The 15268-nt window shown below is 38.7% G+C and overlaps 1 protein-coding gene across 2 annotated transcripts in view; it reads left to right on the forward strand.

Annotated features, from left to right (window-relative positions):
* Window positions 1–9741: 9741 nt before the first annotated feature.
* KRT23 (keratin 23) overlaps window positions 9742–15268 on the forward strand; it is a 30969-nt gene continuing 25442 nt past the window's right edge. For both annotated transcript variants that reach the window (XM_044671883.1, XM_044671884.1), the window contains exon 1: window positions 9742–10143. In XM_044671883.1, the coding sequence (XP_044527818.1) occupies window positions 9742–10143 (402 nt within the window). The remainder of the gene's footprint in view (window positions 10144–15268) is intronic.

The following is a 15268-nucleotide window of genomic DNA, read 5'->3' on the forward strand; positions in this document are numbered from 1 at the left end:
TGTTGATCTAAACCTAATCTCTCCCATATTGTTTTCCAAATTTCCCAGCAGTTTTTGTCAAATAGTGGATTCATGTCCCAAAAGTTGGGCTCTTTGGGTTTATCATACACTGTCTTGCTGATGTCATTTACCCCAAGTCTATTCCACTGATCCTCCCTTCTGCCCCTTAGCCAGTACCATATTGTTTTGATGACTGCTGCTTTATAGTATAGTTTAATATCTGGTACTGCTAGGCCCCCTTCCTTCACATTTTTTTTTTATTATTTCCCTTGATATTCTTGATCTTTTGTTATTCCAAATGAAATTTGTTATAGTTTTTTCTAATTCGGTAAAGAAAAAATGTCCATTCTACCCAAATTAATTTACCTATTTAGCGCCATACCTATCAAACTTTCTCAAACCTTTGACAGTACCTCTCTTCCAAAGATAAGACGTTAGATATAAGTTGCCCTGGCTACTCCCTGCCTTCAACCTGCACAAAGCTGTCTCAGAACATATAAATCACATATTTATGCTAAAAGCAGATTTATTGCAGCCATGCCCAGGCAACTCCTATTTTGGGATGTCAAGGGATCCTTTTAGGTGGCACTTTCCCCCCTTATTTAGAATCCATTATCCTGCTAATTGGTAACAGAAAAATTTGTTGATTGGATACCATCTCTCTAAGAAGTCCCCCCCCCCCCACTGCCCTAAGTTACAATGGTTTTTCTCATCTCTAATTTCCTATAGCCCTTATCTGAAAAACACTTCCTTACATATTATCTTATGCTTACAGAATAACAATTTCAGAATGGACCTGAAGGGTCATCTAACCCACCAGTTCTTGGATATCCATCTGGCTGCCCAGGACGAAGTGATTTCTCCCAATTGGTCTAGGCATCATAGCTTGGGCTGGAGATAGAGTTAATGTGAAATCAGTCTAAGAGCATGCCACTCAAGGTAAAGGTCCCTTCAAGACCAAATAGTCATCACTGGCCAAAGGGATTTAGACAAGTTGATGATGTTACTTCAGATACTATAAAAAGACAGCAAAGAAAGATGGACCAACTCAGTACTGAGGTAATGACCTATTTATTCCACATCGGATATTATTGGGATAAATGAATGAATGAATGAATAATTATTTATTACACACGTATTACATGCCACAGCACTGAGCTAAATGCTCAGGATACAAATAGAAAATCAAGTCAGTCCCTGTTTTCAAGGCATTTGTGTTCCAGTGGAAGAGACAATACATATGGATGGTGCCGTCAATAAGCCAGATGGAAACATCCCATGGTATTAGGGTACAATTTCAAAGCATATCATAATGATTCTTCTTTAATATTATTTTCACTGACAAAATCATGTCCATTTCTGATGTTGAACAAGAATTTTTTTTCAGGGTTTTCAGTAGCTGTGGCTATAATCCCTACAAGAAAACTGCTAGGTTGGATCTCCACAGGGGTTGTTTCCCAAGATGATGGCTGGGAACACTGTGCTATTAGTTTTGCTATTTCTAAGGCTCTTGGATTCAGGGTCCAGGGCTGTCTTTATCAGGGTGGGAGGGGAGATGTTGGCCAAAGTGGTGACGATTGTTCTACTTGCCTGGTAAATGCTGCCCCTGCCCCCTGCCCTGCCATTGCTCCCTCAGGGTATCTTGTTACTTCAGCCAGAAGAATGTCTGCTCTGGGTGGAAGTTGGTTGACAGTTGGTGGGAATGGCTGGCCTCTCTCCACAGGAGCTGTTCCTCAGCAGTGAGGAGTACAAGGCTAGAAATAGGACCTTAAGTGTGGGGTGGGGAATGCTAGAATGAGGGGAACCATGACTAATTGCAGGATCCAAAAAGCTAAGTCCCAAATCCTGCTAGAGTAAGCAAGGCTAGTAAAAATGGTTCACAGGGCTACTAATTTCCTCTTGATTTAATGAATCATTTTATAAACATCTCTAAACTTATAAATCCCTCATATAGGCATTTCCAGTATTTCATGATATAAGATCTCAGCACTTTTCCATCTTATTTTACAGATGAGAAACTTGAGACAAAGTTAAGTGAGTTGCCCAGGGTCACACAACTAATAAGTATTTGAGACTAGATTGGAACTCAAGTCTTCCAGACTCCAGGCCCAGCACTCTATCCACTGTATCACCTAGCTTGGTTGCTCAGTAGATAGATCATTGGACATGGAATCAGGAAGGTTCATCTTCCTAAGTTCAAATCCAGCCTCAGACACTCACTTGCTGTGTGAATCTGCATGGGCCATTTCATCCTGTTTGCCTCTGTTCCTTACCTGTACAATGAGCTGGAGAATGAAATGGCAAACTATTCAGTATCGTTGCAAAGAAAATCCCAAATGAGATCACAGAGAACAACTGAACTGACTGATGCAACTGAAATGACAGAACACCACTTTTTCATGAAGCCAACACAGCTCAAGATTCTGATTGGATGTCAGTTTGATAAATTATCTGAAGAAGATTCATGCTGTCTTCTCCTCCTAGCTTGAAAAACTATGACAATTATCTCCTCAATTCACCTTAATCTAGATCTTCAATCTGTAGACTCCCTCTCTTTTTTAAAAATTTTATTCGTTTATTTTTATTTTTTCTGTTACATGTAGACTATGTTTGACAATTGTTTTCTTTTCTCCCTCCCAACCTCCATTCTGTCCATGAGGCAGTAAAAAGTCTGATATATCCATACTTTCATGTAACACATATTTCCATATTGCTCATGTCGTGATAGAAGACACATATTACACATTCAATAAAAATCTCATGAAGGAAATAAAGTGGAAGCGGACATGCTTTGATCAGACTCCAACAGTTCCTTCTTTAATTGTAGAGAATATTTCATCATGAAACCCCTTTGCTGATAATGGTTTAGATCTTCATAGCTGATCATCGTATAATATTTCTGTTACTGTATACATTGTTCTCCTGGTTCTGCTCACTTCACTTTGTATCAGTTCATATAAGTCTTTCCACATTTTTTTGAACTCATCTTGTTCATCATTACTTGTGGTGGAATAGTTTTCCATTACCAACATATACTACAACTTGTTCAGCCATTCCACAAGAGACAGACAAACCCTCAGTTTCCAATGCTTTGCTACCACAAAAATAACTTCTAAAAAAATATTTTGGTATAGGTGGGTCCTTTTCCCTAATCTCTGATCTCTTTGGAATACAGACTCAGTAAAAACCAACTTCTTAGGTCTCTATGGACATAATATATAAAACAGGACAAATTTATGCCCTTGTAAAATCTCTACCCCAGTGTCATTGCAGGATCTAGGTTGTTTCTATAAATGTCTCATCTATTTTAAAGTAATCCTGCAAATCATAAGATAACAATAGAACAATAATGCCTAAAGAGCCACTAATCATCTGTCCTGAAAAGTCATTTGCTATAAAAGTCTGTTGGAGTATTGTTCTGGTTCTTCTTTTGTCATCCATAGCAATCCTGTCTTTGGAAACATTCAGAGATAGGATGATGGCCTTTTAAAAATGCAGACAAGCTATGGTACCAATTAATGATTGTTGACAGGGCATGCTTCTGATTCCTGATACACCCACACACAGCCCCAGCTTACTCGCTCATCACCTAACCTCTCCCATAAGATCCACCAGATACTGGCCTCTTTTAATAATGACATTGAAATGGGTGGAAGAGGGATATAGGCTCCGGGTCAATTTTTAATCTAACAAACATTTATTGTTGTTGTTCAGTCATTTCAGTTGTGTCCAACTCTTTGTGACCTCATTTGGAGTTTACTTGGCAAAGATAGCATGGTTTACCATTTCCTCCTCTGGTTCATCTCACAGATGAGGATACTAAGGCAAACAGAGTTAAGTGACTTATTCAGGGTCACATAAGTAGGAAGTATCTAAGTCAGGATTTGAACTCAGGAAGATGAGTCTTCCTGTCTCTAGACCTGGCACTCTATCTACTATGCCACCTAGCTGCCCCAAACATTTGGGTTTTTTTTAAACCCTTACTTTCTGTCTTAGTATCATTTCTAAGACAGAAGAGTGGCAAGGGCTAGGAAATTGAGGTTAAAAGATTTGCCCAGAATCACACAGCTAGGATGTGTCTGAAGCCAGATCTGAACCCAGATTTTCCCTACTCTAGGTCTGGTCTTCTGCCTGCTATGCTACCCTAGCTGCCCCTGCCTCAAACTCAAAGTTTCTCCAAAACTATATGGAAGATGTTATGCTAAGTGCTAGAGATACAAAGACACACACAAAAGACAAAACGGTCTGACATTCCTTAAAAATAAAAGGTTTTAGAGTCTGAAACTCCTGGCCTATCTTTTGACACAATGGCACAAGTTTAGGTTTGTAAGAAAACTACCCTTCTACTTCTTCAAAACTGGGCAGAAGTAGACACGTTTTTGGGCTAACCAATTTTTTCTTTTACCAACATTTGATTTATTATAGGACATGACAGAATAGCATTAACGCTGCCAGCAAGGATTGTCTGAAGGTAATTTTCCTAATAGCTGTGGTTCCAAATCACTGACACTTAAGTAGACCCTAAAGGGGCAGGATCACCCTTCCATGAATGACTTTGATTAAAGGGTCTAGAGCAAATGAGGACAACTTGAGCTGCAGCCTACCAATGCCAAGAGTTCCTGTTCATTTCCTTTTATGGTTCAATCTGCAAGTATCATAGCAAAAATTGTCCTGACTGTTTCCATCAGAATAATCTCCCAAGAAATGTCCAAAATAACAAAAATGGTTCTTGCCCCCACATGTCAGACCAAGTCTTGGTGTTCCCTTGATTTGCTTTTCCTTTCCTTTCTCCTATTTTTCTTTTCAGATGCAAAAAAGAGGATGATTATTTTTTTACCCTCCTTTTCTTTGCGGTTCCCTTTAAAATTGATTATATTTTTCAGTCTGTTCAAAGGAAGTGTTCCCTTAATCAAAAAAGATACTTTTCAAAAACTTTTGAGCAAGAAAAAGCCAGTGTAAAAGGCTACATTTTCAGATCTTTTGACATCTAACTATAAATACTATGTTTTTGCACATAGCTGATCTATTTCTTCAAGAACTACTAGTTGGTCCTACTCCCTGTTTCCTATAATTCATATTGCACAACAGCTGCAGCATTTATTAAGTGACAACTCTTGCCAGGAAACTGTATTAAGCTCTAAAAAGCAAAATCAAAGTCCTTGCCCTCACAGAGTTCACATTCTCATAAGGGAGACAATAAATGAACAAATATATGCATATAAGATAAATACAGAATAGATGGAAGAAAATCTCAGAGGGAAAGCACCTAGAGTAGAGAGAACCATGAATGGAATTGGGATAAATCATGAAACTTCTATGGGAGACAGATTTTTTGTTGAGTCGTTTCAATTTTGTATGACTTTTCATGCTCCCATTCAAGGTTTTCTTGGTGAAGATGCTAATGTGTCACTTGCCATTTCCTTCTCCAGATCATTTTACAGATCAGAAAATGGCAGCAAACAGGGTTTGCTTGCCCAACTTTATATAGCTTGTAAGGCTATATATATATATATACGAGGCCAGATATAAACTCAGGAAGATGAGCCTTCCTAATTCCAAACCCAGTATTCTATCCACTGTATCACCTTGCTGTCCAAGGGAGACAGATAAAGAATCAGGATAATAACTTAACAGAGGGGAAAGAACTCTGGCTGTAGAGTCAGAAGACCTGTGTTGAAGTCTTGCCTCTGTACTATCTTTGTGGCTTTGGGTAAGTCACTTGAGGGCATACTCCCTGTGCCTTAGTTTCCCCAAGAGGTTCGGAGAAAATGACTTCAGACCTCCCTCCCAACTCTATCTATGATCCTACTCTTAGCAAAAAAATGAACTACATGTTTAAAGTCTATTTTTGTGTTTTAATCATTTAAGACTCCTTTAAATTCCAGTATTGCCAGCCTGGAATTGGCTTTGTCCCATTTTATTCATGTCATCCCCCTGCTTAAAATCTTCAGTGTCTTCTCTTTGCCTGTGAATAAAATACAAATTTCTTAGCCTGGTATTTTAGGCCTTCCACATTGTGGCTCTCAATTGCCTTGGCAGCTTCTATGTCAAATTCCACTCAGACTTGACTAGCTATTCCCCATTCCTTGAACATGTCCTTTTCTCTGCTCTACCTCTCAGAATCTTCATCTTCCTTCAAAAATCTATGTAGGTACCACTTCCTCCAGGAAGCCTTCTCTAATCTCTTGTTGTTACTTGATTTTTCAGTCATGTCCAACTCTTTGTGACCCCTTTTGGAATTTTCTTGGCAAAGCTACTAGATGGCATCTAACCAGCAAATATTATATTTTTGCATATAGCTGATCTATTTCTCAGAGTTACCAACTTGTCTCACTCCCTATTTTGCATAGCTCATATTCAGCAACAGCATTTATTAAGTGATTATTGTATGCCAGAAAACTGTGCTAAGCTCCTAAAAAGCAAAAGCAAGATCCCTGCCCTCATTGGGTTGACATTCTCATAAAGGAGACGATAAACAAACAGATGTTTCTACATTTGGATGAGTCCTCTTGACTGTGGGCCGGGCTAAGCATTCTTTCTACTGTGTCACATAGCTGCCCCCTCCCCAGTTTCTACCTGTCCCTGTAATAGCCTGTTTCACCTAGATTTTCATTTTTCTAAAATTATTTTGGCCCATATTATATCCTGCAGTAGAATGGGAGTTCCTTCAGGGCAGCTACTATTCATTTTGCCTTTGTATCTCCAGCATCTAACACACTGTCTTATATGTAATAGGTGCTTGGTTTTAATTGAATTACTTAACCTAAAACTGGGGGGCATCTAGGTGGCAGAGTGGATAGAGTATAAGCCTAAAGTCAAAGTCAAGAAGACTCATCTTCCTGAGTTAAAATCTGGCCAAAGATACTAGCTATGTTACCCTGTGCAAGTCACTTTACCCCGATGACCTCAGTTTCTTCATCTGCAAAAAAGAGATGGAGAAGGAAATAGTAAACCACTCCAGTGTCTTTGCCAAGAAAATCTCAAATGGAATCACAAAGAGTTGGACATAACTAACTTAATAACAGCAATCTTAAACTAGTTAGAAAAAAAAAAGTAAATCACAATAAATTACAATAAGAATTCTGTGTCAAAGAGCTGGGAATGGAATAAATGCCCAGTGAATGGAAAATGACTAAATGAGTTGTAGAAAATGAGTGTAATGTGATTTAAGAAAATGATGGTGAAAGAGAAACATGAGGACTATGTAAACTCATCCAAGTCGAAATAAGCAGAATTTGGGAAACAATACACACAAGGGCAGCAAAGATGTCAAAAGAAAGATAAATAACAACAAAACAAGAGAAACTGAATGCGGGGAAATTAAAGTGACCACACTTAGTCCTAAAGATGAGGTATGTGAAGAACAGTTTGGAATTACACGCAGAAATTTCTAAAATTGTGTTAAGTATGCCTTTAGATCCAGCAAAACCATCACTCAGTCTGTTTCCCAAGGAGATCAGGGAAAGAGGAAAAGAACTTATATGTTCCAAAACATATGTAGCAGCTCTCTTTGTGTTGGCTAAGAATTGGAAACTGAGGAGATGCCCATCATTTAGGGAATGGCTGAAGAAACTGTGGCATAGAGTTATGATGTAATGTTCCTGCACCATAAGAAACAGACTGATTTTTAAAAAACCTGAACTACAAGAGATAATGAACAGTGAAATGAAAAGAACCAGGAGAACATTATACTCAGCCACAGAATTAATGTTGGGAGAATAAACTATAACTATTACATCTAAAAAGTGACATATTAATTTATATGTACGTTGCCTGCCTTGGAGATATTTTTGTGATGAGGAGAGGGGCTGGGACATTAGTGGATGGGATTTATTATAGAGATATGAAGAAAAGGAAGCTAAACATATAGGAGACTTGTGATTTCATTTGTACATTTTGTTCTTTTTCTTTGTATGTTTTATTCATTCATTCATTCACTCATTTATTTACTTATTACCCTTACTTTCTGTCTTAGAATCAATACCAAATAGCAGAAATGCTTCTTTCATTTGGCTTTGTAAAATTTGGAACAAAAAATGGAAAAAAAGATGAGGCATAAGAAGGCACTCGCCCCACATTCCCTTCTTGATAGAGGCAGTCAGTCAACTAGCATTCATTCAACACCTGCCCTATGCCAGGCACTGTGCTCAACTCTTAAGAGTATGGATTTGGAATCATATATATATACATACATGAGTATGATTGAGTGGGTATATGTGTATGTTGGTTTATATATGTACATATTTTATATATATACATATGTAATCATAATTTTCTATAAGTTTATCTTGCTAATTTTTTTAAATTTTCCAATTCATTATAAATCATGGCTTTCTGAGAAAAGGAAGATACAATAAGAGATTTTATATATTCGTATAAATATATTAAGCAGGGGCAGCCAGGTCACTCAGTAAATGGAGAGTCAGGCCTAGGGACAGGTGGTGCTAGGTTCAGATCTGGTCTCAGATATTTCCTAGCTGTGTGAGCCTGGGCAAGTCACCTAACTCTAATTACCTAGCCCTTACCAGTCTTCTCTTTGGAACCAATATTGGTATTGATTCTAAGGCAGAAATTAAGGGTAATAAATAAATAAATGAGTGAATGGATGAATAAATTATAAAACATTTTATATGTATAACCTATAAAATATATGAATATCCACTCTCCACATAAAATATCACTGAAAATATAGCATATAATAATATAATCTAACTAAAGATGATATAATAAATAATAATAGGATAGAATAAGAAATAATATAGATGTTATTAAAAAAAGACCTGAATAAAATTTATTTTTCAAAGAAAATGCTTCAGAGCATCCCCTAAGCATTTCTTCTAATTCTCCATTGTTGGGGATAATACAATATTTTCAGGCCTGAATTGCTTTGCCAAGTTGTCAGAAGATTCTTAAGCAACTGTTGAATTCCTCCCAGAGGCTACATACAGAACTCAAGAGTTGAGTTTGTTTCATTTCCAGGTATGCTAGGATGAAAGGCTCCCTGGAAATGAGGGATATAATTATTAATTAATTAATTCTAATTTAGGGTTTGCACGTTAAAAGCTATCTCTTTGAAACTACTTTCTATTAATGTTCTTTATTTCATTCTGACAAAGCTCAGGACTGTAAGTGGTTGACCGGTACTGCTATTTCCCTGGCGTGAGAATATCCTTAAAGGTCTTAGAGTCAGTTCTGATCTGGTTGACTTTAATCCTTTAGTAATTTTTTTGTTCCCCATTAAAACATTGAGAGGTTTTGTTTTTGTGTTTGTATTTGTGTTTGTTCTAATTCTGCAGCTTTTATGAAGAAACTCCCACCACCACACCCCATCAACTTTTCTGGATTTTAATCTGTTCCTGTGTCAGATTCCTTTCATCTCAAAGGGAAACACAAAAAGCTTCTACCCTAAGATTAATAATGTACTTGAATCTAATACATACTTAGGGCTGTGGGACACACCTCACTGTCCCCAACAAGAAAGGAGGAAAGGAAAAAAAAAAACTCTGTATGTTGTTTCAAATGACAATGACAACAACCCGTAAAGGCTGCAGAATTGACCAAGAGGAAACACAGATTGCACAAGACAAGATCTTATTGCTCCAGTGGCCCGGGAGGGATGGGAACTCCCACAGAGAAGGAAGGGCATAAAAGAATGAGAGCCCAGGCAGCTGGAGGCAGTTCAGTCGTGCAGGTGCCAGTGGGAAGGCAGAGCCTGGCAAAGCATTCCTGACTGATGGGAGCATGAGTTCCAGCCAAAGTCCTTTCCAGTCCCCTTCGGCTGCCTTCAAGGGCTCAGGCTATGGCCGGGGGAGGCCTGGGATATTCCCTAGAGCACCCAGTGTCCATGGAGGTGCAGGAGGGGTTCGAGTCTCTGTTTCCTCCACTAGATTCCCTGGACCTGGGGGCTTTGGAGGGTGCTTCAGTGGAAACCAAGGAAGCAGCTTCTTCATTGGTGGGAATGGGAAGCAGACGATGCAGAATCTGAATGACCGCCTGGCTTGTTACTTGGAGAAGGTACACTCCCTAGAGGCAGCCAATATAAAACTTGAAAGTCGAATTCTGGAGTGGCATAAAAAAAGGGAGCTGGACAAGAAGCCGGATTACTCTCATTATGAGGAAAATATCAGCAACCTTCAAGAACAGGTAAGTGGCAGCTGTACTAAGAAATCTTAATTGTTCCCTCTTTTCTGGGCAATCATCCTAGATAATTATGGGAATGTTAAATCAGTAGAAACAGAGATGTGACTTTAAGTCTTAGCTCTGCAACTACCTGTGTATCTTTGATAAGTCATTTGATTTCTCCAAATGTGTTTCATATTTCATCCTATGTAAAATAAAGGGATCAGACTAGATGATCCTTGGAGCTTTAGATCTACAATCCTTTAAAAATGAAGGTTCTATCTGACCCCCACTGTAAATGTTTCCAAGTATTTTCTTAAAATCATAGATCTAGAATTAAAAGAGGCATTTTTGTTGTTGTTGCCGTCATTCAGTCATGCCCAATTCTTCATCGCTCCCTTTGAAGTTTTCTTGGCAAAGACACTGGGAGGATTTGCCATTTCCTTATCTAGCTCATTTTATAGATGAGGAAACTGAGGCCAGCAAGGTTAAGCAAATTGCCCAAGGTCACATATTTAGTAAGTGTCTGAGGCTGGATTTGAACTCGGTTCTTCCTGACTCTGGGCCTTGTACCCTATTCACCATGCTACCTAACTGCCCACTTACACACACACACACACACACACACACACACCACACAACCTTCAGATCACAGATTAGAAGACTGAGGTCCAATTTGAGGTTAAGTAACCTGCCTCCAGACATGTGGCTTGTAAGAATCTAATTTGACATAAATTTGGGGGTTGGCCTATCATTTTTTATATAAACTCATCTTTTTAAGCAGCTTCTCTGACAAACAAGGGAGGCTCAATCAGTAAAAACCATAGGTAAGAAGCAACCCATTCCTGGCTCTAGGCAAGGGTGGCACAACACCATGAATATACATTTTGGAAATCATCCAGTGAAACTCTCTCACTTTACAAAGGAGGTAACCAAGGACCAGGACCAGAGAGGTTGAGTCAGACAGTCAGTCAGTCAACTAGAATTTTTAAGCATCAACTGTGAGCCAGGCACTGTGCTAAACATCAGAAATATCCAAAAAAGGCAAAAAAAAAAAAAAACCCACAACATCAGGAGTTTACAAGGTCACAGGGATGATAAAAAGCAAAGAGGAGATTAAAACCCAAGAACTCTAATGCCTGTCACTTGGCAGGGGGAGGAGGACACCTCCATATCTCTCTCAAAAGATTACTGTAAAAGAATAAGATAAATTTTTAACCCTCAAGACCACTTTCCCTATTGGGATTCCACCTTTTCTCCATGTATTATTAACTGTGTTGATACTCCTAAAACAGGTTAGGTTATGTCATCTTCAAGACTGTGTACAAAAACTGTCACTCCTCTAAAGAATATCAACAGGGAGGGGTAGGTAGGTAGCACAGTGGATAGAGAACAAGAGTCAGGAGGATCTGGGTTCAAATATAGCCTTAGACACTTCCTAGCTGTGTTACCCTGGACAAGTCACTTAACCCTAATTGTCTAGCTCTTGCTGCTCTTCTTTCTTAGAACTGCTACTAAAACAGAAAGCAAGGGTAATAAAAAAAATGAGCTTGGTTTTCATTTAAGCTAGCCTTCACATTTTTTACAGATGAGAACACTGAGTCCCAGAGACCTGTCCAAGGTCACAAAGGTAGAAAAGTAGCCATGCTAAATAAGAACAAAACTTTTTGGCTCCGAGTGGAGCACTGTAGCCACCATGGTTGGACCAAACCAGAAAGTGGATCACAGGATTCTGAGAATCTATTTTGAATTACTATTACAACACCTCATATTCCCAACTTGAGTATTATGATAATATAAATCTGTCCTCATAATGAACCCTAATTACTGAATAATCGACCTAATAACTGACTGTGTAATTATCTTAACTATAGAGTGCATGGTTAGTGTGAGGAAAAAAACAAGGTGACTCAACAATCCTTCACTATGTTTATGGTTAATTACGGTGTTTTGGTTTGAGAAGAGGGAAACTTGGAGATAGTAGGAAATTGGCAATTCATAGCTCAGATAGGCTGCTTGCAACCTGTTTGACCTTGGGAAACTCATTCATTTCTCCAGACCTCAGTATACTAATTTGTAAAATGGAGAGGCTTACTAGAAGATTACTAAGGTCCCTTCTGAGGCAGTGTAATGAATGAAGAAGTAGGACTGGAGTCAGAAAGACCTAAATTCAAATCTAGCCTCAGACACTTACTAGCTAGAGCACTATGGGCAAGTCACTTAACCTCTATTTGCCTTGAAGGCAGCTAGGTGGTTCTATGAATAGAGAGCTAGATCTAGAGTCAAGAAATTGTTTAGTCATTTGAGTCCTGTCTGACTCTTTGTGACCCCATTTGGGGTTTTCTTGGCAAAGATACTGGAATAGTTTGCTATTTCCTTCTCTAGCATATTTTACAGATTAGAAAACTGAGGCAAACAAATTCCAGGGCAGCCAGTTAGCACAGTGAACAGAATACTGGGCCTGGAGTCAGGAAAACTAGAGTTCACTTCTAGCCTCAGACACTAATTAGCTATGTGGCCTTGGGCAAGTCACTTAACCATTATATTTGCCTTAATCCACTTGAGAAGGAAATGGCAAGCCATTCCACTATCTTGGCCAAGAAAACCCCCAAATGGGGTCACAAAGAGTTGGATACAACTGAACCACAAAAGGTCCCTTCCTCATCTATAGCTATGATTCTAAGTATTAAAGATGAAGGTTTTGAGGGAAGAAATTAGAAACTGATGCTATTCAGAACATTTATCAAATCAATATCACTGGGAAATCTCAAAGGTATTTGTAAGAGATAATACAATATCTCTGTCATTTGTAAGAAAGCTATTGCAATAAATGAATCTTGGTGACCCAGATTCCAATGCCGCCTTCTCTCACTGTTGAACCATGTGATCTTGAACAATCACTTCCACTACCAGACTTGCCTTCCTCTGTGTAAAATGAGTAGGACCATCCATGCCCTGCCAGTCTCACGGAATTGTTGTGAGGGAGTCAAGGAGATGAAAGGTGAAAGTACTTTAATATCTACTGTACCATGGTAAGAGGTCTTAATTACCTATGATTGGCAGAGGCAGCAGGAATGCACACAAACAAAAAAGACTGAGCAGTCTTGTTGAAAATGGAATAGGGCCAATAGAAAGATGAGGAAAATGGACAGTAGCTTGAAAAATTCAAAGAAGAATTGTAAAATTTCAAGGGCATCCATGTTGAGGGAATTGGATGGCACAGCAGATAGAGAAAACGGGTCCTGGAGTCAAGAAGATCTGATTAAGTTCAAATCCCACCTCAGATATTTATTAGCTACATGTTCCTGGGCAAGTCACTTATCCTCACTTGGACTGTTTCCCTATCTGTAAAAGGGGGATTGTTGTAGCACCTACCTCCCAGAATTGTTCATTGGATTAAATAAGATAATATATGTAAATCACTTATACAGCACCCAGCTCATGATAAATGCTTAACAAAATGTGATAGTGTTCTTCATTTTTGCTTCCCCCTTCCCCTTTTCTTTCATGATATAGTTAGAAAGTTCTTCCAGGACCACAGTGATTCAGTCCTAAGTCAGCCAATTAGCAAATATTTATGAGGACAACTGAACAACAACACTGTATGTCAGGCTTTGTGCTAAGTGCTAAGGATACAGGTTCAAAGAAAGAACTGATTCCTCTTCACAAGAAGCTCATTTATTAAAAATCTTGTTAAAGTTTGTTTAAATTCAAAAACAAGTTTGTTTAAATTTTTTTAAAAAAGGAAACCATACCTGAATGACTAATAATTAGCTGTATGACCTTGAGAAAGTTCTCTTTCTGCTTCCTCCTCTATTATGAGCTCCGGGGGATTTCTAAGATCCTTCTAGCTTCAACGTTTTGTGGTTTTGTGGCTCAGAATCTGGACTCTGAGTATTATAAGTAAATTTTTCACATTTGAATTTATTTTTTTTAGTTTTTATTTTAAATATTTTCCCATAGTTACATATTTCATGTTCTTTCCCTTTCCCCCAAACCCCCAATTCCACTGGGTTTCACATGTATCATTGATCAAGTCCTATTTCCATATTATTGATAGTTGGACTAGAGTTATCGTTTAGTGTCTACATCCCCAATAATATCCTCATCAGCCCATGTTTTCAAGCAATTGTTTTTCTTCTGTATTTTTCCTCCCACAGTTCTTCCTCTAAATCCACATTTGAATTTCATCTGATTTAACAGAGTTGTAGTAACTAAGATAGAGTAGCTAATACTTTGCTGTAGTATCTGGTGATCATTCTTTCTCCCTGCAATAATCCTCTGATCCACTGTATCTATGCCAGGGTTCCCCCTGTCTACAATGTAACTGTACCATTTCCTCCCCTGGTTCTGTGTTGCTAATCCTGATGACTGAAAGACCCATTGTGGAACTCGCCCCATTTGTCTCTTCCCACATCTTGAAAGGTCATGAGCCAGACCCCTTCCTTGGCATGACTACACCTAATCAGAAAAGGCAGTGTATGTCCAGTACCACCTCCAACTGAATTTGCCATAAGTGTTAACACTTCCAATAACCACTATGACATTGGACTAAATAAAATATTATGGGAAGCAGGAAAAATAGTGGAGAGGAAATTAAGTCATCTTTCAGTCATGTCTGACTCTTTGTGAGTACATTTGGGGTCTTGGCAAAGCCACTGGAGTGATTTGCCATTTCCTGCTCCAGGTCATTTTACAGATGAGTAAACTAAGGCAAATAGAAGTATCTGAAGCCAGATTTGAATTCACAAAGAGGAATTTTCCTGATTCCAAGCACTGTGCTCTACCCACTGCACCACCTAGCTGCCCCACAATCAGGAAGACAAATTTATATCCACTCTTTCTTAGATGCTAACTAGTTATATAAGCCAGAGGAAGTCCCCTTAACTCCTGTCTGCCTCAGTTTTTTCAGCTATAAAATGAGAATAAAGAAAGCAGTTGTGGGCAGCTGGGTAGCTCAGTGGATTGAGAGCCAGGCCTAGCAACAGGAGGTCCTAGGTTCAAATATGACCTCAGACACTTCCCAGCTGTGTGACCCTGGGCAAGTCACTTGACCCCCATTGCCTGGCCTTACCACTCTTCTGCCTTGGAACCAATACACAGTATTGATTCTAAGATGGAAAGTAAGGGTAGAAAGAAAGAAAGAAAG

The sequence above is a fragment of the Gracilinanus agilis genome, chromosome 4 (assembly GCF_016433145.1).
Source record: "Gracilinanus agilis isolate LMUSP501 chromosome 4, AgileGrace, whole genome shotgun sequence".
NCBI classification, from domain to species: Eukaryota; Metazoa; Chordata; class Mammalia; order Didelphimorphia; family Didelphidae; genus Gracilinanus; species Gracilinanus agilis.